Genomic DNA, 21919 nt, shown 5'->3' on the forward strand with positions numbered 1-21919 from the left:
CCACGGATCCACAGCGTCTCGGGGGGTCCAAATTTCTCACTCTGCGGTGGTGGGTGGAGGTGCAAAACCACAGCGTCTTGTGGGTGAAGGCAGGAATCCACAGCATCTCAGGGGTCCAAATCTCTCATTCTGTTATGGTGGGTGAAGGTGCGGACCCCCTTATCTTGGCAGTTCCCTTTTATACCAGTGGTGGTTTTCACAACAGCACGTGCGACATGTCTCCGTGTTCCTGCATATGTGCACACACTTCTTGCAGTTCCAGCACTGTTGTTCAAACAACTGTCATCTGACTGAGAGGTCCATGACCCCGAAGGGCGTTTTTCACAGGTTGAAAGTCTCTAGGACCCGGCAATTGTCCTTATCCCACTCAGTAGCTGGAGGGGATTTCTGCTTGAGCAAGCAATCTTTGAGACAAATGTTCTTACAGTCCGGTCTCTCACAGGGCCGAGCACACAGCACCCGGGACAGGACCCCATGCCATGACAGAGCTCACAGACACTCACCCTTCAGTCCTGCAACTGTTGTCTCTGGAAAGCAAAACCAAAAGCAATAAGTGATCAGAGGGGACAGCTTCTCATGCCATGGCTGCTCCCACAGGAGCAAACAGAGTTTGGGCAGATCCCCAACTCTTTGCCTGGGGAATTGGAAAAGACCACCTTGCTCCTGGGAAGGGCTCCCTGCCCTCCTATCCCCCCGTCAGCCCACCCAGGCACTCTGGACTTAAGCCTGACTCAAAGATAAAAGGCTCAGCCTGCTTGAAGCTAACTGAATACTGGGAAAACATCTGGAAATTGCTGCTCCAGACGAAGGATCAGCAAGGCACAGCTTCGAGCAAGGTTTTCACGACTGGGCAGAATAAGGAGATTGACGCAGGTGTCAGCACCTCACCACCAAAGAGCGAAGGGACATGAAGGGTGATGAGTGGAGGACATCCCTTTCCATCAGCACCAGTACAGGAGAGGGCAGACCTGCAGCTGGGTCTCTGCTCCCCACGTTGATCTCTGTTTCTTTCCATGGGGCAGGACATGTCCCGTGCCCAGTGAAGCCCCTGATCCCAGAGCTCTCCTGCCCCATTTTGGGCTCCGTCAACCCAGATGAATGGCCAGAGAATGGTGAAGAGCCATCCAAACCCAAGTCCCTCCCAGGGGGGCTCCTTTGCCTGGAGGTTTTGCTGGGGGAAGGGGCCAGAAGGACTCACCCAGCTCTCGGGACTGCAGCACTGAAAAGCAAAGGCAGAGGAAGAGGGGGTCAGGACAGCAGCTGGCTTCATCCCTGGGAACATCTCAAGATGGATCTCTTGCACCTTCCCACCAGCCAGAGACAGTCTGGCCGTGCTCCCTGTCCTCCCGCCCACACCCCACCATGGGTCCTTGTGCCCTTCCTTCCTTTGCCCAAAGAGCTTTTTGGTGAAGGCAAAACATTCTTCTGACACCACTTACCTTTCCTTCTCCACAGATAAGCACCGAGGCCAAGGAACATCACTGAAAGCACGAGGAGCACCCCCACACCAACCATCCAGGGATGGGCATTGTGGAAAAAGGGAGCTGAGAAACAAAACCATCAGCAGGAAAAGGGATGGTTTTACAGTCCCGTGTTTGAGCAGAAGAAGAATAAAAAGACAAATCCCCCAAAGCTCTAGGTGACAAGCCCCTTGTCCTGGGAGCCCTGGCCTCAAGGGGACATAGTCCTCTCTCTCCCCTGCACATACCAATGCTCACCTGAAGCGCACGAGGCTCTGGTTCTGTCATGCACTAGAACTGATGCGAAGGTGCACATCCCTCCCGTGCCCCCACACCCCACACCTTGCACCTGACCAGATCAAAGCTGCTCAAAGCACCTGAGATGTGCAGGGACGTCTCCTGCTGCTGGTTGAGGTGGCTGTTCCTGACCACGCAGGACCACTTCCCATGTCTGTTCCCATTGGACACAACAATGATGTCTTCGATGTCAAACAGGCCCCTCTCATCCAAGGAATGTCTCTGGGAGGCCGAGGGGAGACACTGCCCGCTGGGATCTTTCCACAGCACCTCCGGTTGTGGGTACCAGCCGGCCGATCGACACACCACCCGCATGCCTCCGTCCTCGTAAGCCTCCAGGGAGAGCTGAGGGACAGAGCCTGTGGCTGGGGAAGAGCCCGTGGTTGGGGTCAGTGTGGGATGGACTCAACTCAAAGGTGATGACCGAATCCAATAGCAGACACATCACAGGTCCCACCAGGGCTGGGGGACTGTCCACCAAAACCACCCCAACTTGTGCAGGAACCACAGAGCATTGATGCCAAACAACCCCAGATCTCCCACAAAACAGCCCAGCAGAGCAAGACCCAGCTGCCGAGCTTCAGCACCTCAAGGCAGCATCAGCACTGACCCGTCTTTGTTCAAGAAGCCCCAACACTTCCAGACAACGTGCCAGGTCTCCTACGGCACAAAGGGCAAAGCCAAAGCAAAGATCCAGCTGCTCAGAGCCACAAAGACATCTCTTCCCAGCTCCACACCTAACAGCGTCAGGTCCCAGCCTTGGCTTGGCTGGCAGCCCCAGCTCTCAGCCCAAGGAGCTGCTCAGCACCTTGTCCCCACGGCCTTCGCAACATCACCAGGACACCCTTCACAGGCATAACAAACACCCCCCAAATCCGCCACATCCATTTGGGTCTGCCACAAAACTACCTCCAGCACCACCTGCGTGCTCCCTCCTGGGCAGGCACTGCAGGCAACAGCCCCCTCGCACCCCACCTCTTTCAACGGCTCCTGTCCTTCGGCACCTCATCCACACACCTGAGGATGGGACAGAGCTCTGGGAGGGACACACAAACCCAGGGACACCCGCACCAGCCCCTGCAAACACCGCACCCACCACAAACCTGCCACCTCCACATCCACCGTAGCTTCTCCATAAGAGGCACCATCTGTCACAGTGCAGATGTACTGACCATCGTCAGAGGGTCTCAACCCAGAGATTCGCAAGTCCAGGCGTCCACTGGAGAGACCATCTCTGACCAACTCTGTCCTCCCAACATATTCCTCCATCTGATCCCTGTACAGGTCCTCTCCATTTCGGTAGTGGTGCACTGTTTCAGAGACATGATGCCGGATCCACCCGATGTCCAAGCTCCGAGCGTCCACGCTGGGGGACAAGTGACATGGCAGCACGACGTACCACCCCACAGAGACACGGAGATTGTGGTCTGGTCCCACCACTCTGAAGTCAGCTTGGTGATGGAGAAGGACACAGAGACACGGAGATTGCGCCTACGTTAATTTAGGGGCATTGCATGGCAAGGGGTGAGCTTGGTGTGACCTTGGTGCACGCTCCATCCCACGGGCATTGCTTTGCCCTCCCCATGGTCCTAAGACAGTGGAGAAAGTGGCGAGGCAGTGGGAGGACTGGAAGGAGAAGGAGGTTTCCTGGGAGCAGGAACGTGCTCCAGAAAACAACCTCCACCCCAGCCAGCCCTGCTGCAAGCCAGAAACGTTTGAGGAGAGCGCTGCAGGATGGGACCGAAGGTGCCCCCAGGGCAAGGGACGTATTGCAGAAAGAGCCCAAGGGAAAGCAAAACCCATGCGGGTCCCAGCTCTGGGCTCAACTCCCCCCACCCCACGGCACCTCACCTGCCCCACACCTACCCCCCGGAGGGGGAGAACCCCCCCGCCAGCCCTGCAGGATCCCTACCTGATCCCAGCCGCAGGATGTGGAGAGTCACCAAATAACTCAGGAGGCCCCCAGGGCTCGCGGGGAGCCACATCTGCGTCCCGAGCTGGAGAAGAGGGATGGGAAGGGAGGCAGAGGGAGGGGGATGGGGGGTTAGAGCTGCTGGAGAGGGGATGGGGAAGAAGGGCTGCACGTGCCCCCAAAGAGGCTCCGGAAATCCCACCAAACCACCTGCACCAGCACCCCAACGGCAGAAAAACTTTTGCTCCGGGGCAGGACGGGACCAGACACGGCTCCCTGGTGCAGCCCCCTGCTCCGCCCCACTCTCCCTCATTAGCATTTAATTCAAATCTGTTGCAAGACTCTGAAGGAAAGAAAATATTCTATATTTCCTGCGGAAGGAACAGTTACTCACCAGACGGGCACCAGAGGCATCAGGCTGCTCAGTTTCCAGGTCAGAATTACAGCTTGTGCTGTGACTTCAGAGCCCATCCCACACAAAATGAGCTGAGGTTCTGCATCTGTCACCAAGTCATGAATCAAAATATAAACCTGCAAGGAGGAACCAAGCAGAAAACAGCAAAGGGAAACCTCAGCCTCCCCATTTCGGGGAACACCTCCTCCCTGTGTCATAGCCCCGGGGCAGGTGGGTGATAAAGTTGTGGGCACCCACACGGGTGGCTGCCACTGTCACCTGCGCCCGGCTCCAGCTCTCCGGCCCGTAGGCAATGTTGCCCTGGAGTGAGTGGGAGAAGAGCAGCAGCTCCTGGGGGACGGCGGCCACCTGTGGCACAGGGGACGGCTGGGGACACGGTGGGGATGTGGGGGGGACATGGTGTGGCAGTGGGGGTAGATGGTGGGGACATGGCTGGGGACACTGCAGGGACCTGGTGGGGATGGCTGGGGACATAGAACCATTGCATCACAGGCTGGTTTGGGTTGGAAGGGACCTCAAAGCCCATCCAGTTCTAACCCCCTGCCACAGGCAGGGACATCCTCCACTAGCCCAGGTTGCCCAAAGCCCCCTCAACCCGGCCTTGAGCACTTCCAGGGAGCCAGGGGCAGCCACAGCTTCTCTGGGCAACCTGTGCCAGGGCCTCACCACCCTCACAGGGAAGAATTTCTTCCTAATCTCATCTCCATCTCCCCTCCTGCAGCTTAAGGCCATCACCTCTCAAACCTCTCAAGGTCCCTCTGGACAGCATCCCTTCCCTTCAGCGTGTTGACCGCACCACACAGCTTGGTGGTGTTGGCAAACTTGCTGAGGGTGCACTCGATCCCACTGTCCTTGTCGGCAACAAAGATGTTAAACAGTGCCGGTCCCAATACCGACCCCTGAGGAATGCCACTTGTCACTGGTTTCCACTTGGACATTGAGCCATTGACCACACCTCTTTGAGCGCGACCATCCAGCCAATTCCTTATCCACCGAGTGGTCCATCCGTCAAATCCATGTCTCTCCAATTTAGAGACAAGGATTGTCATGTGGGACAGTGCCAAATGCCTTGCACAAGTCCAGCTAGATGACATCAGCCACTCTCCCTTCTCCACCAACACTGTAACCCCATCAGAGAAGGCCACCAAATGTGTCAGGCACGATTTGCCCTTAGTGAAGCCACGTTGGCTGTCACCAGTCACCTCCTTGTTTTCCATGTGCCTGAGCATAGTTTCCGGGAGGATCTGCTCCATGATCTTGCCAGGCAAGGAGGTGAGACTGACCGGTCTATAGTTCCCCAGGTCTTCCTTTTCTCCCTTCTGAAAAATGGGGGTTCTGTTTCCCCTTTTCCACTCAGTGGGAACGTCACTGGACTGCCAGGACTTCTCAAATATGATGGAGAGTGGCCTGGCCACTTCATCCGCCAGTTCCCTCAGGACCCGCGGATGCATCTCATCAGGTCCCATGGACTTGTGCACCTTCAGGTTCCTTAGATATTCTCGAACCTGACCTTCTCCTACAGCGGGCGGTTCTTCATTCTCCCAGTCCCTGCCTTTGCCTTCTGTGACCTGGGCAGGGTGGCTCGAGCCCTTGCCGGTGAAGACTGAGGCAAAAAAGTCATTGAGAACCTCAGCCTTCTCCATATCCCAGGTAACCAGGTCTCCTGTTTCATTCCGGAGAGGGCCCACATTTTCCCTCATCTTCCTTTTATCACTGATATACCTATAGAAAGTTTTGTTGTTCTCCTTAACATCCCTGGCCAGACTAATTTCTACCAGGGCTTTGGCTTTCCTAACCTGATCCCTGGCTGCTCGGGGAGTTTCTCGGTATTCCTGCCAGCCTACCTGCCCTTGCTTCCACCCTCTGGAGGCTTCCTTTTTGCGTTTGAGTTTGCCCAGGAGCTCCTTGTTCATCCATGGGGGCCTCCGGGCATTACTGCCTGACCTGCTCTTTGATGGGATGGATCACTCCTGAGCTTGGAGGAGGTGACCCTTGAATACCAACCAGCTTTCTTGGGCTCCTCTTCCCCCCGGGGCTTTGTCCCATGGTATTCTACCAAGCAGGTCCCTGAAGAGGCCAAAACCCACTCTCCTGAAGTCCAGGGTAGTGAGTTTGCTGTGTGCCCTCCTCGCTGCCCCGAGGCTCTTGAACTCCACCATTTTGTGGTCACTGCAGCCAAGGCTGCCCTTGAGCTTCATGTCCCCTACCAGGCCCTCCTTGTTGGTGAGAAAAAGGTCCAGCATGGCACCTCTCCTCATTGGCTCCTCTGTCACTTGGAGGAGGAAGTTATCATCAACGGCTTCCAGGAACTTCCTGGATTGCTTGTGGCCTGCTGTGTTTCCCCTCCAACAGATATTGGGGTGGTTGAAGTCCTCCCTAAGGACCAGGGCTTGTGAACGTGAGACTGCTTCTATCTGTGTATGGAGGGCCTCATCCGCTGGGTCTCCCTGTTCAGGTGGCCTGTAGCAGACCCCCCCCCCCCACCACTATGAAGAAGGTCTCCTGCTCTGAGGCCAACATAGCTGGTCACTGAGAAGAAGGGCTCCTGCTGTAGGCCATGTGGATGGTTGCATCTCTCATACCATCTTCATGGGAAAGCTTAGGAAGTGTGGGTTGGATGAGTGGACAGTGAGGTGGGGCGAGAACTGGCTCAATGGCAGAGCCCAGAGGGTTGTGGTAAGCAGCACAGAGTCTAGTTGGAAGGCTGTAGCTAGTGGTGTGCCCCAAGGGTCAGTGCTTGGACTGCTCTTATTCAACATATTCATCAATGGCCTAGATGAGGGGACAGAGTGGACCCTCAGCAACTTTGCTGATGATACACAACTGGGAGGAGCGGCCGACACAGCAGAAGGCTGCGCTGCCATTCAGTGAGGTCTGGCCAGGCTGGAAAGTTGGGCAGAGAGGACCCAAATGAAGTTCAACCAGGGCAAGTGTAGGGTCCTGCACTCAGGGAGGAATAACCGTAGACACCAGTACAGGTGAGGGGTTGACCTGCTGGGAAGCAGCTCTGTGGAGAAGGACCTGGGGGTCCTGGTGGACAACAAGCTCTCCATGAGCCAGCAGTGTACCCTCGTGGCCAAGAAGGCCAATGGTATCCTGGGTAGTGGCTTCTCTGCTGTCTGCTACTGGGGTTCCACAGGATTGCAGGAGAGCCATACCCAAGAGGCGTGCCTCAGTTTCCCTACTGGGAAGGGCCATGTGGGATTCCCGTGGTGCCAAGCCCAGCCCTGGGGCACAGTCCCCTCGGGGAGAAACCCTGCGCTGCCCATCACCAGTGATGTAGGTTGCTGGGGCCAAATGCCTGGGGACAAGCCCTGAGGAGCAGCAGGAGGAGGAGGGAGTGGGCCGGTGGTGGGAATGACGGTCGGGCGCTGCAGAGAGAGGTCGGAGCTCGCCCGCCGTGCCGGACGCACCAGCACCCACTGCCGCCCATGTGGGTGCTGGGGGTGCTGAGGCTGGTGCTGAGCTGCTAGGGGGGGCAGGTAGGATGTGGGGGGACAGGGGCGTGCAGCGGGTTTGGGGGGGGTCCAAGCCCTGGGGACCCTGCCCACCCCCGCGTCCCCCTCGTAGGCGCCTTCCTGGTGCATGTGGCCAGCTCCTGCCCGCTGGCGGCCAACAGCTCCGTGCTGGATTTCGACTTGGCCCTCGTCTTCAACAAGAACCCGCTGGTCTGCTACGACCCCGACGCCCGGCGCTTCGTCCCCTGCGACTGGGGGCTGCTCCGCCCCATCGCCACCCAACTCGCTGCCATCCTCAACAATGGCACCGCCTGGGTGCAGCGCGCCGAAGCCCGGCGTCAGGCTTGTGACGACCTGACCCCCCCCAATTCTGGACCCCGGCAGTGATGTAGAGGAGTGAGGCCTGCAGTGCACGGGGGCTTTGCACAGGGTCATTGTGCACAGGGGCTTTGCACGGGGACGTGGCGTGGGGTGTGGGGTGGGGTGTTGCACAGGGATGTTGCATGTGGGTGTTGCACGGAGCATTGCACGGGGATGGTGCATTGCACGTTGCACGAGGACATTGCATGGAGCATTGCAGAGGGATGTTGCACGGGGACATCACATGGGGACATCGCATGGGTGGGGAGGGGCCTCACTGACCGTCCCCCCTCCCCGCTCCAGCACCACCCCAAGCCCGCATCATCCCCTCCAAGACGGGCAACGCCCGGGCGCCCGTCCTCCTCACCTGCCACGTCTGGGGCTTCTATCCCCCCGAGGTGACCGTCATCTGGCTGCACAACGGGGACATCGTGGGCCCCGGTGAGCACCCCCCCATCTCCGCCATCCTCAACGGTGACTGGACCTACCAGGCGCAGGTCACCTTGATGGTGGCCCCGGTGGCCAGAGACACCTTCACGTGCTCGGTGCAACACGCCAGCCTGGACCGGCCCCTCCTGGAGGACTGGGGTGAGTCGGGGGGGGGGGACGGGACACCCACCCAGACACCCGGGTCCTTGCCACGTCATTGCTGACCCCCACCATGTCCCCACAGGTCCCACCTTGTCCCCAGGGCTGATGGTGAAGGTGGCCGTGGCCACCGTGCTGATGGTGTTGGGGCTCAGCACCTTCATCGCCGGCCTCTACCAGTACCGGGCCAGGCCACCGGCACTGGGTGAGTGGTCAGGGGGACGGGGATGGGGACAGTGGCCTGGGGTGACACAGAGCCTCCTCACCCCCTCTACTCACTCTTGCAGGTTACACTCCCCTCCCCGGAGACAACTCCCCTGCAGGTAACAGCACATCCAGCCCGTCCCTGCCCCCTGTCCCCAAGGGGCATGTCACCCCTTCTGCCACCCAGTGTGTCCCCCAGGCAGCATCTGAGGACCGCCAGGACCATGACCTCCTGGCCCCGATGGCCCCCCCGTGTCACCGTCACCCCGGGGGTGACACTGCGGTGCCCACAATAAAGATGCTGTGTGGCAACGGGGTGGCTTTGTACGGGGGAACCCGAGGTGTCCCACTCAGGGGACACACACACACCCCCCCCCACACCCACACACACACCGTGGCACAAGTGGGGCCGGGTATGAGTGGTGGCGCGTGTGTCGGGCATAAGGGACACCAGGCTCAGGCAGGGCCAGGCACAAGAGATGCCCGGTGACAGAGATGCCGCCACAAGGGACGCTGGGCACAAGCGGTGTCGGGCTGTAGTGGGTTGACCCTGGCTGCAGGCCAGGAGCCCCCCAGAGCTGCTCCATCACCCCCCTCCTGTACTAGACAGGGCAGAAAAGTGTAAGGAAAGGCTGGTGGGTCGAGATAAGGACAGGGAGAGATCGCTCACCAATTACCATCATGGGCAAAACAGACTCAACTTAGAGGAAAAAATTCATCTAATTTATTACCAAGCAAAAGAGAGTAGAGCAATGAGGAATAAACCCAAATCTTAAAACACCTCCCCCCACCCCTCCCTTCTTCCCGGGCTCAACTTCACTCCCCAATTCTACCTACTCCCCCCCAGCACCACAGGGGGATGGGGAATGGGGGCTGTGGTCACTTCATCACCCCTTGTCTCTGCTGCTCCTTCCTCCTCAGGGCAGGACTCCTCACACTCTGCCCCTGTCACCAAATATGGGATAATAAACTCTCCAATACTCCGTTTTAGTATTAGAAAGCAGGCATTGCTTTATTACGACGCCGGATGCACGGGGGATAGCTCCACCTATCGTGCATACACTAAAATAAAAGTTCATCCTTTATATACCTTAAGACATGAGTAGTCATACATTTTCCGAGAAATCTCCACCTCTCTGCCTATCTACTACATTTACATAACGCTGGTGTTGCAAAACTACACTACGCATGCGCAGGGGTCTCGGGTGGTCGTTTGGGGAGTTAGCCCCCCACTCCTTTTTCCCTTTTATGGTCACAAGTCTTTGAGGAGAGTTTCTTCTCCTTGGATGTTTCCCAACTCTGTTGTCCGGCCAAGCTGTTCTTCCTGATCAACCCTGTCTGGGCAATCCTGCCAGGAGGTTTCTGTTCTCAAGGTTAGGATATATGAGTATTAATTACTCATACGCCTCCTTAAATTCAAAACTAATCATTGTTTGGCAAAAGAATTTCTCAACATTTCCCCCCTTTTGAGACTTCCAAAGTAAGATCTCTTTGGGAGTCTCCCCTAGATTGCATAATTTTGAGAATATCATTTTTGATTCTCAGGTATACACAATTGGGTACAACAGGATGTGATTAAGGGTAAATATTGAATTGTGATACAACGTAACATACATATAACAACTATAGCTGTGATTACTACAAACAATTCCTTCAGCCAGGTTAGGTTCGGTAGCCATGAGGTTAACCAATTCCACTACGATTCTGAAAACAATTTTTTTTTTCTTCTTTCTCCCACTCTTCCACTGCCCTCTCAATCAAATTGATTCCCATCTGTTGGGTCTTCAATCCATCATCTATGTATGTACAACATTCTTGTCCCATAAGAGCACAAATTCCTCCTTGACTAGCTAACAGATAATCTAGGGCCATATGATTTTGTAGACTCACCATTCTATTTTAGGCCATTTCATAAGATGTACTGTTCAATACCTCAACGGTTTCGTTAGCTACTTCCTTCAACAAATTGCTAAGTTGATTTATCTTAGTTCCATAGCTCGTGGCTGCACACATGGGGCATAGCGTATAGAAAAGTTTTTCCCCTTCTGTTACAAGAAGTCTATTTTCCACTTTTCTCTCTCTTTTCCAACATGGTCACCCTGATGGAAGTTGTTGTAGTACTTGAAATGGGGGCATTAACAAACCTAAATAACAGGATACATACCATCCCCCAGGTATCCATCGCTACGCCTTTTTCCACAAATCCAATATGTACCATTAAATCCTCCTACTCAAGTTTTAGTTCCATTTTTCCACATTTCACAAGTAATAGGAGAGTGTCAAAAAGAAAGATTTCCTCCTGTTGTACTGTTTCAAATGCTAAGTGGCACAGTAACAGTTTGAGTGTCTGTAAGATAAAATTTACATTTACTGTTACCTGCATTAAAGCCACCAGAGTAACCACCACCAATTGCATCAACTTTGGCTGCTTTGTAACAAAGGAATCCATCTTTTGTACGCCCTAATTTGATGGCATGAGGTCTGTCTGTCTGTCTAATTCACCTTAGGCTCAAAGGTTTGCTTAGGTAAGGATGGCACTATGGTTTTTCTCTATTGTACAACTGATTGCTAACTCTGCTGCTAAAATAACAGTCTCTTGTTCTAGCTTTGTTTGGTTAGACCAATTTAGCAAAATACAATATTCTGGCCATTGTAAAGGGATCGGGCTAAAAGGGATCGCTGTTCCTCCCAACATTGTCTGCGAGCATATCCAACAATTTGTCACGTTAAGCTCTTCAGTCAATCGGATTTTCGTCTCCTCATAAAGGTTGTCGTGATTTGTGCCCTGGTTAGTTCAACAGTTAGTTAACATCACGGCTATTCCAACCAAAACACTTACAGCTTACTGGCTAATTTTCAGGTTGATTTTTGAATTTTTTGTTCAGAAAGGATCTTTATCTGATGAGGTGACCTTCCACTGAGGTTCTTTTGGCTCTGATGCTGGTTTTACTCAAGTATAATGGATCCAGGACTCCTTCCCTGCAACCTTAACAGCAGTAAAAGTAGTTCATATCACTTGATAAGGTCCTTTCCATCTTTGCTGAAAGGGGTTCCTCCTTCCAGACCTTGATATAGACCCAGTCTCCAGGCTGCTAAGGATGAACGTGTGTATCCAAAGCCAGAGGTCAAGTAAGAACCATGGATCTATGTAACGAGGAAGGAATCTTTCCCATTCTCATCACACAGTCTTTTAAATCCTGATTTCCTTTGACCTGCCAATCTCCAGGATAGTTTATCACTTGATAAGGTTTTCCGTACAGTATCTCGTATGGACTAAGTTGCTCTTTGGAAGAGGGTCTAATTCTGATTCTCAGCAAAGCTAGTGGAAGGGCCTGGGGCCATTGGAGTCGAGTTTCTTGACAGATCCTGCTTATCTCTCTCTTCAAACTCTGATTCATTCTTTCTACCTTTCCACTAGATTGTGGCCTCCATGGAGTGTGCAGGTCCCACTGTATCCCTAATACACGAGCCAAATTTTGAAGGATTTCGGCCACAAAGCGGGGACCCCTATCAGAGGACATTCCTATTGGTACTCCAAATCTGGGAATTATTTCTTTCATTAATACCTTTACTACTCCTCTAGCCTTGTTGGTGCAACAGGGAAAAGCCTCCGGCCATCCAGAAAAGGTGTCCACTAGCACTAATAAATATCGGTAACCACTGTGACGGGGCAGTCACGCTCTATTTCCCCACTATCTTCCAAAAAGGTGGATAGAAATAATGCAAGATTAAGCATAGATGTTACCTTTAGGTTCACATCATCCATCTCCAGTAAGATGGCTTGATATTTCATCGTTCTGCTCGGTGATAACCAGTGATTTCCTTTTGCTCCAGTACTGCTGCAGCATACGGGGCACGTACACGGTCATCCGTTACCCCATAGCGAACCTCCGGGCCACTTGAAGCAGCAATACCGTCGCCGCTACAGCCCGGAGGCAGGACGGCCAGCCTTTACTCACGTCATCCAGCTGTTTGGAAAAGTATCCCACCAGTCTCTTCCAGGGTCCCAAACGCTGGGCGAGGACTCCCAGAGTCAGGTGAAACCTTTCGTGAATCAACAATTCAAAAGGTTTAGTTAGATTTGGTAATCCTAGACCTGGGGCCATCATTAAGGTTCTTTTAAGTGACTCAAAGGCTCGAGAACACTGCGGGGTCCAGACCAAGATATCTCCTGATCTTTCAATGCCTTGTAAAGCGGTTGTACTATTAATCCATAGTCCATTATCCATAACCTGCACCACCCCACCATTCCCAGAAAAGCCCGCAGTTCCCTTTTCAAAGTCGGTTCCGGTGTTTGACATATAGCTTCTTTCCTCTCTGTCCCCAGGCTCCGCAATCCTTGGGAAATAGTGAACCCTAAATATACTACTTGTTGTTTTACTAGTCGAGCCTTTTTTTTAGACACTCAGTGTCCTGCTTGTTCCAAGAAACTTAAAAGGCTTATAGTGATTTCTGTACACTTATCAGGTGACACATCATCCACATATTGCAGTAGAGTCTTCATGATGTTGCTTCCATTTGTCTAACTCTTTGGCTAATTGATTCCCAACAGAGTGGGGCTATTTTTAAACCCCTGGGGAAGAATTGTCCAGGCCAATTGAATTTTTCGCCCTGTCGTGGGCCTTTCCCAGTCAAAGGCAAACAGTTCCTGGCTCCCTTTGTCCAAGGACATTCAAAGAAAGCATCCTTTAAATTCAGAACTGTAAACCATGTGTCTGTTTCTTTAATTGCTGTAAGTAGTGTATATGGGTTAGCCACCACTGGGTGGATATTTTTTACAGCTCTCAGGTCTTGTACCAAACAGTACTCATTTGAATGAGGTTTCTTTACCGGCAGGATCGGAGTGTTAAACACTGACTGGCATTCAACCAATAGCCCAAATGATTTAAAATTATTTATCAACATCTCTAATCCTACTCTAGCCTCTAACCACAAAGGGTATTGTTTCTGCCTTACCGGTTTAGCTCCCGGCTTTAACCGAATCTTTACTGGTTCCACGGCTCACGACCTTCCCGGAGTTCCACTGGCCCATACCAATGGGACTACTGCGTCCCCATCATTGATCAGTATCTCCATCTAGGGTAGGGCAAATTGCTCACTAATTTGGACCCAAGTGAGCAGATACTCCTCTTCCTCTGGGAGCTCCTCTTTTTTCCTTTCCCAATTCTCTTTAAGCACTTCTCGGTTATCATACACTTTCCTGGCCCTTTCTAACAACTTGCTCAAATTCCTCGAATCCTCTCCCTCTAGCTTTTGTGACTTTCTTCGACTATCCGGAGATGCCTGTTCCACAAAAGAGAAATGCTGACTGCAAGGCATCTCCCTCCTTTTCAGGATCTTCCCTATAAGTACCCGCCAGCTTTTTCCAGGAGCATAAATCAGTCACTGAGAAAGGTACTTTAACGGTCACTGGTCCCTCTGCCCCTACTGCCTGTCGCAGCAGAGCTTGCACAACTCGACCTCCCAATCCTCCCCTTGACCTCCCAATCCTCCCCTCGTTCTCCCTGCAATAGCACTGAATTCCTCACTTCCAGCCAAAGATTCCCCTTCATCAGAAACATTTGGAAACATCCTCCTCCCCCCCTTTGATTTCTTCTACCCTTTCCCTGGGGCACAACCAACATTTCCACCTCCTTGTCTGGTCCTCCCTATTTGACGCACCATTTACTGATACTACACACCGAACAACAACGCTTAGACAGTTTCTGATTATTTTTTTTTTCCCCAAGGCCACAACCAAAGGATCTCTCGGTATTCATTTACATTCCCTGCTCCATTCCAGATGATCTCGTAAAGCAAAGAATAAATCAACATAGGGAACTTCTTCCCATTTCCCCTCCCTTCTGCAAAATAACATTAATTGAAGCATAGCATTATATGTTAGACTGCCATCTCTAGGCCATTTTTCTCCACTTTCTAATTTATACATCGGCCACCAGTGTTGACAATATTCGACAAGCTGCCTCTGAGTGAGAGGATCTCCCCCCACCTTTCTCCAATGTTTCAATATACATCCTAGAGCAGATTTTTCAGAATCCCCCCTTCAGCAGAGGGTTCATTACCCTTATAAAGAGTACGAAAGGCAACACAAAAACACAAAAGCAACGACTTAACACAAAGTAACAAGACAAACACAAAATAACAAGATGAAAACACCAAAGCAACGACTTAACACAAAATAACAAGACCTTGGGGACTCTAACCCACCTCTTCCAAACCCAGGTGTCCTACAGACTTTCGTCCTTTAGGATCGAATCCTTCCTTTATAGCCCAACTCTGTGAGGCTTTCGCTGCGCCTTATGGGCAGGGAACCTTTAATGTCCCTTACTTTAATGTCCCTTAGAGAAAAGAATGCCTTTACCTTCCCGGGGGTCTTGCTCGGAGCTCTTCGGTCCGGGGATCGCAGGTTCTCCCCAAGAATCCCTCGGTGCTGGTTAGAGGTCCCATGATCCCGTGGATCCGTCGAGATTCAGAAGCAGTGTCCCACCTGGGTCACCAGAAACTGTCACCAAATATGGGATAATAAACTCTCCAGTACTCCGTTTTAGTATTAGAAAGCAGGCATTGTTTATTACAGCACCGGATGCACGGGGGATAGCTCCGCCTGTTGTGCATACCCTAAACCAAAAGTTCGTCCTTTATATACCTTAAGACAAGAATAGTCATACATTTTACGAGAAATCTCCACCTCTCTGCCTACTACATTTACATAATGCTGGCGTTGCAAAACTACACTGCGCATGCGTGGGGGTCTCGCGTGGTCGTCGGTGGTCGTTTGGGGAGTTAGCCCCCCACTCCTTTTTCCCTTTTATGCTCTTGAGGACAATTTCTTCTCCTTGGATGTTTCCCAACTCGGTTGTCCGGCCAAGCTGTTCTTCCTCATCAACCCTGTCTGGGCAATCCTGCCAGGAGGTTTCTGTTCTCAAGGTCAGGATATCTTCTCCGTACACGTTAATTACTCATAGGCCTTGTTACGTTCAAAGCTAATCATTGTTTGGGAAAAGAATTTCTCAACAGTCCCAGCTCAGCTCCTGGCCCAGCTCAGGTCTCAGCCCAGCTGACAGCTGTTCCAGTTTAGGGCTCTGCACCACTTCAAGTCACAACTCAGGCCAGGCCTCTAGGCCCAGCCCAGACTCTGTACCACTTAACATCCCAGCCACTTCAAGGCTCCAGCCCACTTTCACTCAGCACCTGGCCCAGGTGAGGTTCCGTTCCAGTTTAACGCCCTTTCCCACTTTCAGGCCAGCTCCCACTTCACGCCCTGCACTGGGTTGGGGCCGGCTCCCAGTTCAGGGCCCCCTCAGCTTACCGCCTCTTCTGCACCAGCCAATCAGCGCATGCAAGGCGGGGGCACGGCAGCCAATGGCGGTGCGTGGGGGGGTGGGACGAGCGTTGCCAAGGGGATGGCACTCCGGCCTCGCGCGCGCGCGCGCGAGCGCGGCGGGGGCGCCGTGGCAACGGGTGACCATGGCAACGGCAGCGGGCGCCCCCCGGGTCCTCCTGCCCGCCCGCAGGACCCTCCCGGCCTTTTTTGGGGACATCCCCCCCGCCCCCCCCCAAGTGTCCCCAAATGCCACCCCCGACAGGACACAGTGCCACTGCTGATCTCACCTCCATGAGCTTCGATGGGCCGAAACGGTGTAAAAAAGGGGCAAAACTCTAAAAAAAGAAATAAAAGAAAGTGTTGGGACGCTGGGATGTGAAGAACCAGTAAGTGACTGGGACAAAGTGGGATGGCACTGCCACCTGGATGGGGACGTGGGGTGCTGTGGGGGTCCCACTGTTACCGCAAAGCGGCAAAAGAATTCACTCTCTAAGACTTATTTGGAAGTTTTAGACAGCAGGCATTCTTTATTGCAGCGCTGGGTGCGCGGGGGATAACTCCCCCTAAGGTGCACACCCAAAAGACAAAACTAGCAAGTATTTCGACTATGTTAATACACATATTCACTATATTTCCGAGTAGTGCTTATCACAGTCATGGATTTTCCGGGAACTCGTTAGCGTATGCTAATGTCTCTCGCCCATGTTTGTTGGCACCTCCGGGTGGTGGTCGGGGGTCTTCAGACTCACCCCTGGTATCACGTATACCTTATCCCTCAAGGCTGGTTTTGGGATCACCTTGTAACTCTCTTCTCTTTGCGCATCTGTCCTTCCAAGGCCGAGCTGTTTAAAATGAGATTGTTCCAGAGCTTCTTATCTTCCAACTAATTATTTTCTAAGTGACAATGGTTTCCCTTTTGTTTGGTTACATGGATTGAGCAATGGCTCTAATTGCTTGGATTGATCTTAATATTTCAATAGTCAGAGGTATCAGTTTTCCCAGCTTTTTCACCCATAAACCCCCAGGGTGGCAGAGCCGGGGTGGGGAGAGCCGTGGGGCACCTGGGTGTCACCCCCCCCGGGACAGACAGGTCGTGGGGGTCTCGGGGTGCCCCAGGGGAAGGGGACAAGACCAGGGCCGGGACGGGATGTTGCAGAACTGCGACTTGGGGGGCCCAGGGGTGACCCCAGGCTGGCGGGGGGGGGGAACAGGCGAAGTGGGGGTGCGGGGGGGTCTCGGGCCCTGAGGAGGGGTCGGGGGGGGCTGAGGGCTGGGCTGCCCCGTGGGGGGTCCCGGCCCGAGGATCCCGGGGGGTGGCGGGGTCCCGGTTGGTCCCGGGGAGCTCCTGTCCCCGCCCCTCCCCCCGCGCTCCCTCCGCCGCTTTCGCTTTCGCTGCTCCCCAACCTGCAGAGACGGGATCTGCCCGGTGCCCGGTGACGTCCGAAGCGTCTCGGGCTGCTATTGGCGGACGGGCTCTGGCGGCGCCAATCGCGGGGCGAGGCGGGTCCTGGGGCGGGTCTTGGGTCGGCGCGAGGCTCGTGGGGCCGGTGCGGGCGCGGTGCCGGAGCGGAGCGATGGGGCCGGGCCGGACGCTGGGGCTGGGGCTGCTGCTGGGGGTCCTCGGCGGGGCGGCGAGCGGTGAGCGCGGGCGGGGACCCGGGAGCCTGTTCCTTGGCGCCGGGACCCCCCTGGACCCCCTTTCCTGGTCCCCGGTGCCCCATTCCCCGGCACGGGGACCCCCCTCCATGACCTTCCCCTCCATCCCGGGTGACCAGGACCCCCCTGGAGCCCATTTCCTGGGCACGTGGGAACCCTACCGGGCACCGGGACCACCCCCCCTTGACCTTCCCTTCCGTCCCGAGGCACCGGGACCCCCTTGGACCCTCTTTGCTGCGCACCGGGACCCCCCTGGACCCCCTTTCCTGGGCACCTGGGGTCCCCCACCCCCCGGGCCCCCCTTTCATTGACACCAGGGACCCCTCGGGCTTCCCTTCCCGGGAACCAGGACCCCCCTCCTGGACACACCTCACTCCCCCAACACCCTCCCACCAGTCACAGCCCCCCTGAAGCTTCCCCCCATCCCCCCCGGATCTGCTCCCCTGGGACCCCCACCCATCCTCGCTGCCCACCCCTGGACCCCCACCCCTTGGGCACCTTCACCCCTGTCCCCCCGAGCCCCCCGATCCCTCACCGTCCCCCGTGTTCCCGCAGAGCTCCATTCCCTGCGCTATTTTGATATCGGGGTGTCAGAGCCCAGCCCGGGGGTGCCTGAGTTCATGTTCGTGGGGTACGTGGACGGGACCCTCATTTCACGCTACGACAGTGAGACGAGAAGGGCGGTGCCTGGGGCGGACTGGATGAGGGACAACCTGGATCAGCAGTACTGGGACGGGCAGACCCAGAGTGGACAGAGCAATCAGCAGGTTAACCGTGTGGGCCTGGACACACTGCGGGACCGCTACAACCAGAGCGGGGGTGAGTGTGGGCTGGGACGGGGCTCTGTGGGGCTGGGAGGAGGCTCCGTGGGATGGGAGAGTTCCCCCCCTGCCCCACAAGACCCTGCCCTGCCCCACGCTCCTGCTCCGGCTTGTGCCGACCCTTCCCTGCCCGGTGCCATTGTCAGAGGGCTCCCAGCCACCCTGTCCCCCAGTGCGAGGGGGTCCCAGCTGCCTGTCCCAGCCCCACAGTCCTTGGGATCCCTTGTCCCATAGCCAGGGGGGCTTCTGGCCACCCCACCCAGCGCATCCCCACCCCACAGTGCCCAGCACCCCATCCCAGGACTGGGCCACCACATCCCAGCCCCTTGCTGTCCCCACGGCAGTCGAGACCCCCAAAACCAGAGGGGCTCCCAGCCCCTTGCCATTCCTGTGGTACTTTGTACCCCCCACCCCAGAGGCAGAGGGGCTCCCCCCAACACACCCCACCTCCTTGTCCCCCCCTCAATGGCACTCAGGACCCTGTCCCAGCCTGTCACTGTCGCTAGGTGCCATGGGGCTGGGTGCCAGCCCAGCCATGCCCTGGTCACAGGGGGTCTGGATCACGGCTGTACGTGACGCCCCGAGTGCTGTGGGCCCTGGGCAGGACGGGGGGCAGCTCTGGTGCCGGTGCCCGATCCCCCCGGACCTCACACAGGGCTGGAGTGGGGGGTGCTGCTGGGGGGTCTGTGCGCCACTGAAGGCCCAGGGCTGTGGCAGCCCCTCAGCCCCGTCTCCCTGGTCGTGTTTCAGGGGCCCACACCTGGCAGCACATGGTTGGCTGTGACCTCCTGGAGGATGGTGGCACCAGGGGGTATTTGCAGATCGCCTATGACGGGAGGGACTTCATCGCCTTTGACATGGACACGATGACGTTCACTGCGGCGGACGCAGGAGCTCAAATCACCAAGAGGAAGTGGGAGGCGGACGGGACTGAAGCTGAGAGATGGAAGCACTACCTGCAGAACACCTGCGTCGAGTGGCTGAGGAAATACGTGAGCTACGGGCAGGCCGTGCTGGAGAGGAAAGGTGAGGGCGAGACGGGGACCCCGGGGACCGGCCAGCGTGGGCGCGTGTGCCAGCCCTCACCGCCACCCCCTCCGCAGAGCGCCCCACGGTCCGAGTGTCGGGGCAGGAGACCCCCGGGATCCTGACCTTGCACTGCCGCGCTTACGGCTTCTACCCGCGGCCCATCACCGTCAGCTGGCTGAAGGACGGCGAGGTCAGGGACCACGAGACCGAGCGGGGCAGCATCGCGCCCAACAGCGACGGCACCTACTACACCTGGGCCTCCATCACGGCCCACCCGGAGGAGAAGGACAAGTACCGGTGCCGCGTGGAGCACGCCAGCCTGCCCGAGCCCGGTCTTTTTGCGTGGGGTGAGCCCGGTGGCCTTGGGCACGTGGAGCGGTGGGCTGGGGTGGTTCCCCTTCCCCTCCTCACAGCCCTGCTCTCCCCCAGAGTCGGAGTCCAACCTGTTGGCCATCGTGTTGGGCGTGATTGTTGCCATCCTGGCTGTCATCGCCATCATCGCTGGAGTCGTCATTTTGAAGCAGAGATTAGGTAAAGCACCGGGGTGGTGAGGCAGAGGGGTGTGGGAGGAAGGCAGGGCCCGGGGGGGCCAGGAGGGGCTGTGGGCACGAGCTGCTGCACTCTGGGGAGCCCCCGAGCCTGACGGTGAAGCGTGGTGGATGCTGATGCCTCTCTCTCTCTGCAGGGAAGAAGGGCTACGGCATGGCGTCAAGTGAGTACCGGGGGCAGGTCTGGCTCCAGCCGCTGCCCAGTGCCGGGGTGGTCTCGTGGCTCCGGTTTCTGGCCGCTGCCGGCATTTCCCCATCCCCCGTCCTCCCTGTGCCGCACCTCTTTACAGCCCTGTAGCAGGGACGTGTGGCAGAGGTGGTGTCTCCCCTCCGGTGCTCGCGGTGCCATCCTCCTCTCCCGGTGGCTGCAGCGTGGCCACGGCTCCCGGGCCGGCTCCTGGCACGTGCACCGAGCCCGCAGCGAGCAGGGGGCTGGCAGCTCATGGCTATTTCTCCCTCGCAGGCACGGACAGGGGTGCTGGCAGCTCGGCCCAAGGTACGGCGTGGGACTGGGGGGGTGGACGGGGGCAACCCCAGCTCTCTGTGCTCCCCCGTGGGACCCGTGGCCAGAGCAGCACCGGGCTGCGGGAGGGGGATGCTGAGACCCCCCGAGCAGAGGGTTGGGGACAGGGAGGCGGCCCTGGGTGACACTGTCTCTTCCTCTGGTCCCTGCAGTGATGAACGCCTAACCGCTCCACAAGGGACTGGGGGGCTGGATGCGGCCCCCTGCCCTCTCACCGGCTGGACACAGAGGTGCTGGAGGCAGCTGGGAGCTGCCCGCAGAGAGCTGGTCACGCTGCGCCTGCCACACTGGGGGCTCTTCTGGCTGGGTGAACTGCCTTCTTTACAATACTTTTAAAATCCTGGTGCCTGGGCTGCTCTGGCAGCCTCGGGTCGAGGGCTGAGCTGATTTTATGTGGGATAGAGCCAGGACAGCTGACCCCGACTGACCAAAGGGATATTCCATACTGTATGGTGTCTGCTCAGCAATAACACCCGAGAGCAAGGAGGAGGAACAGGGAACATTTGTTATTTATGACGTTTGTCTTCTGGAGCAACCCCTATGTGTACTGAAGCCCTGCTTCCCAAGAAGTGGCTGGACATCGCCTGCTGATGGGAAACAGAGAATAGATCTTTTGGTTTTCCTCTGCTGCTGCATGCAGCTTTTGATTTTGCTGTATTAAACAGCCTTTATCTTGACCCACGAGTTTTTTCCATCTTATTTTTCTCCCCTCCCTGTCCTGCTGAGGAGGGCAGTGATAGAGCGGCTTGGTGGGCGCCTGGTGTCCAGCCAAGGTCAACCCCCCACAAGGATTTGTGACCCAAACAGCATTGGACCTTGACAGTGGTGGCACGAGGCCAAGGCCTTGATGTTGAGAGGGGACACAACCAGGCAGATGACCCAACGTAAGGAGAGATATTCCAGGCCGTAGCATGTCATGCTTGATGATAAAAAGGGGAAAGAGGGTGTTTATGGGGATTGGCCAGCTTTTCCTTTGGAAGGGGCTGGTTGTCCATCTCCGTGTGGGAGGCAGTGAGCTCTGACACCATGTAGACAAGCACGGAGAAGCTATCTTGCTCTGAGGTCACGCAGACGGGCACTGAGAAGAAGGTCTCTTGCTCTGATGCCACGTAGACGGGTACTGAGAAGGTCTCCTGCCCTGAGGCCAAGCAGACAGGTGCAGAGACGAACATCTCCTGGTTTGAGGTCACACAAACAATCACTGCGACTAAACCATGGACTCAACTCTGAACTATAATCGTTACTCTTGCGGTCAGGGAGACATGGTGGATGTCCACACAGTGGACTCTTGCCCTGAGAAGGGGCAGAGCCAGAACCCCTCCTG

At 55.8% G+C, this 21919-nt stretch overlaps 2 protein-coding genes across 6 annotated transcripts in view; both read left to right on the forward strand.

Annotated features, from left to right (window-relative positions):
• Nucleotides 1-21279, forward strand: part of LOC129198339 (class I histocompatibility antigen, F10 alpha chain-like) — a 111792-nt gene extending 90513 nt beyond the window's left edge. The window contains exons 2-9 of one of the 5 annotated variants that reach the window (XM_054807561.1): nucleotides 17622-17656; nucleotides 18230-18493; nucleotides 19246-19521; nucleotides 19599-19871; nucleotides 19954-20055; nucleotides 20210-20236; nucleotides 20536-20568; nucleotides 20748-21279. In XM_054807561.1, coding sequence (XP_054663536.1) covers nucleotides 17622-17656; nucleotides 18230-18493; nucleotides 19246-19521; nucleotides 19599-19871; nucleotides 19954-20055; nucleotides 20210-20236; nucleotides 20536-20568; nucleotides 20748-20761 — 1024 coding nt within the window. In that variant the 3' untranslated portion in view covers nucleotides 20762-21279. Of the gene's footprint in view, nucleotides 1-17526; nucleotides 17657-18229; nucleotides 18494-19245; nucleotides 19522-19598; nucleotides 19872-19937; nucleotides 20056-20209; nucleotides 20237-20535; nucleotides 20569-20747 lie in introns of those variants that run through there. The other 4 variants (XM_054807563.1, XM_054807567.1, XM_054807568.1 and 1 more) reach the window with 4 other exon arrangements.
• Nucleotides 5172-9002, forward strand: LOC129198223 (HLA class II histocompatibility antigen, DM beta chain-like). Its single transcript, XM_054807377.1, is given in 8 exon segments — nucleotides 5172-5206; nucleotides 5924-5949; nucleotides 7640-7902; nucleotides 7905-7938; nucleotides 8206-8490; nucleotides 8576-8695; nucleotides 8778-8813; nucleotides 8894-9002. Coding segments are annotated over 8 exon segments (810 nt in total). The 3' UTR covers nucleotides 8905-9002.
• Nucleotides 21280-21919: the final 640 nt, after the last annotated feature.

The sequence above is a fragment of the Grus americana genome, chromosome 32 (assembly GCF_028858705.1).
Source record: "Grus americana isolate bGruAme1 chromosome 32, bGruAme1.mat, whole genome shotgun sequence".
Lineage (NCBI taxonomy): Eukaryota > Metazoa > Chordata > Aves > Gruiformes > Gruidae > Grus > Grus americana.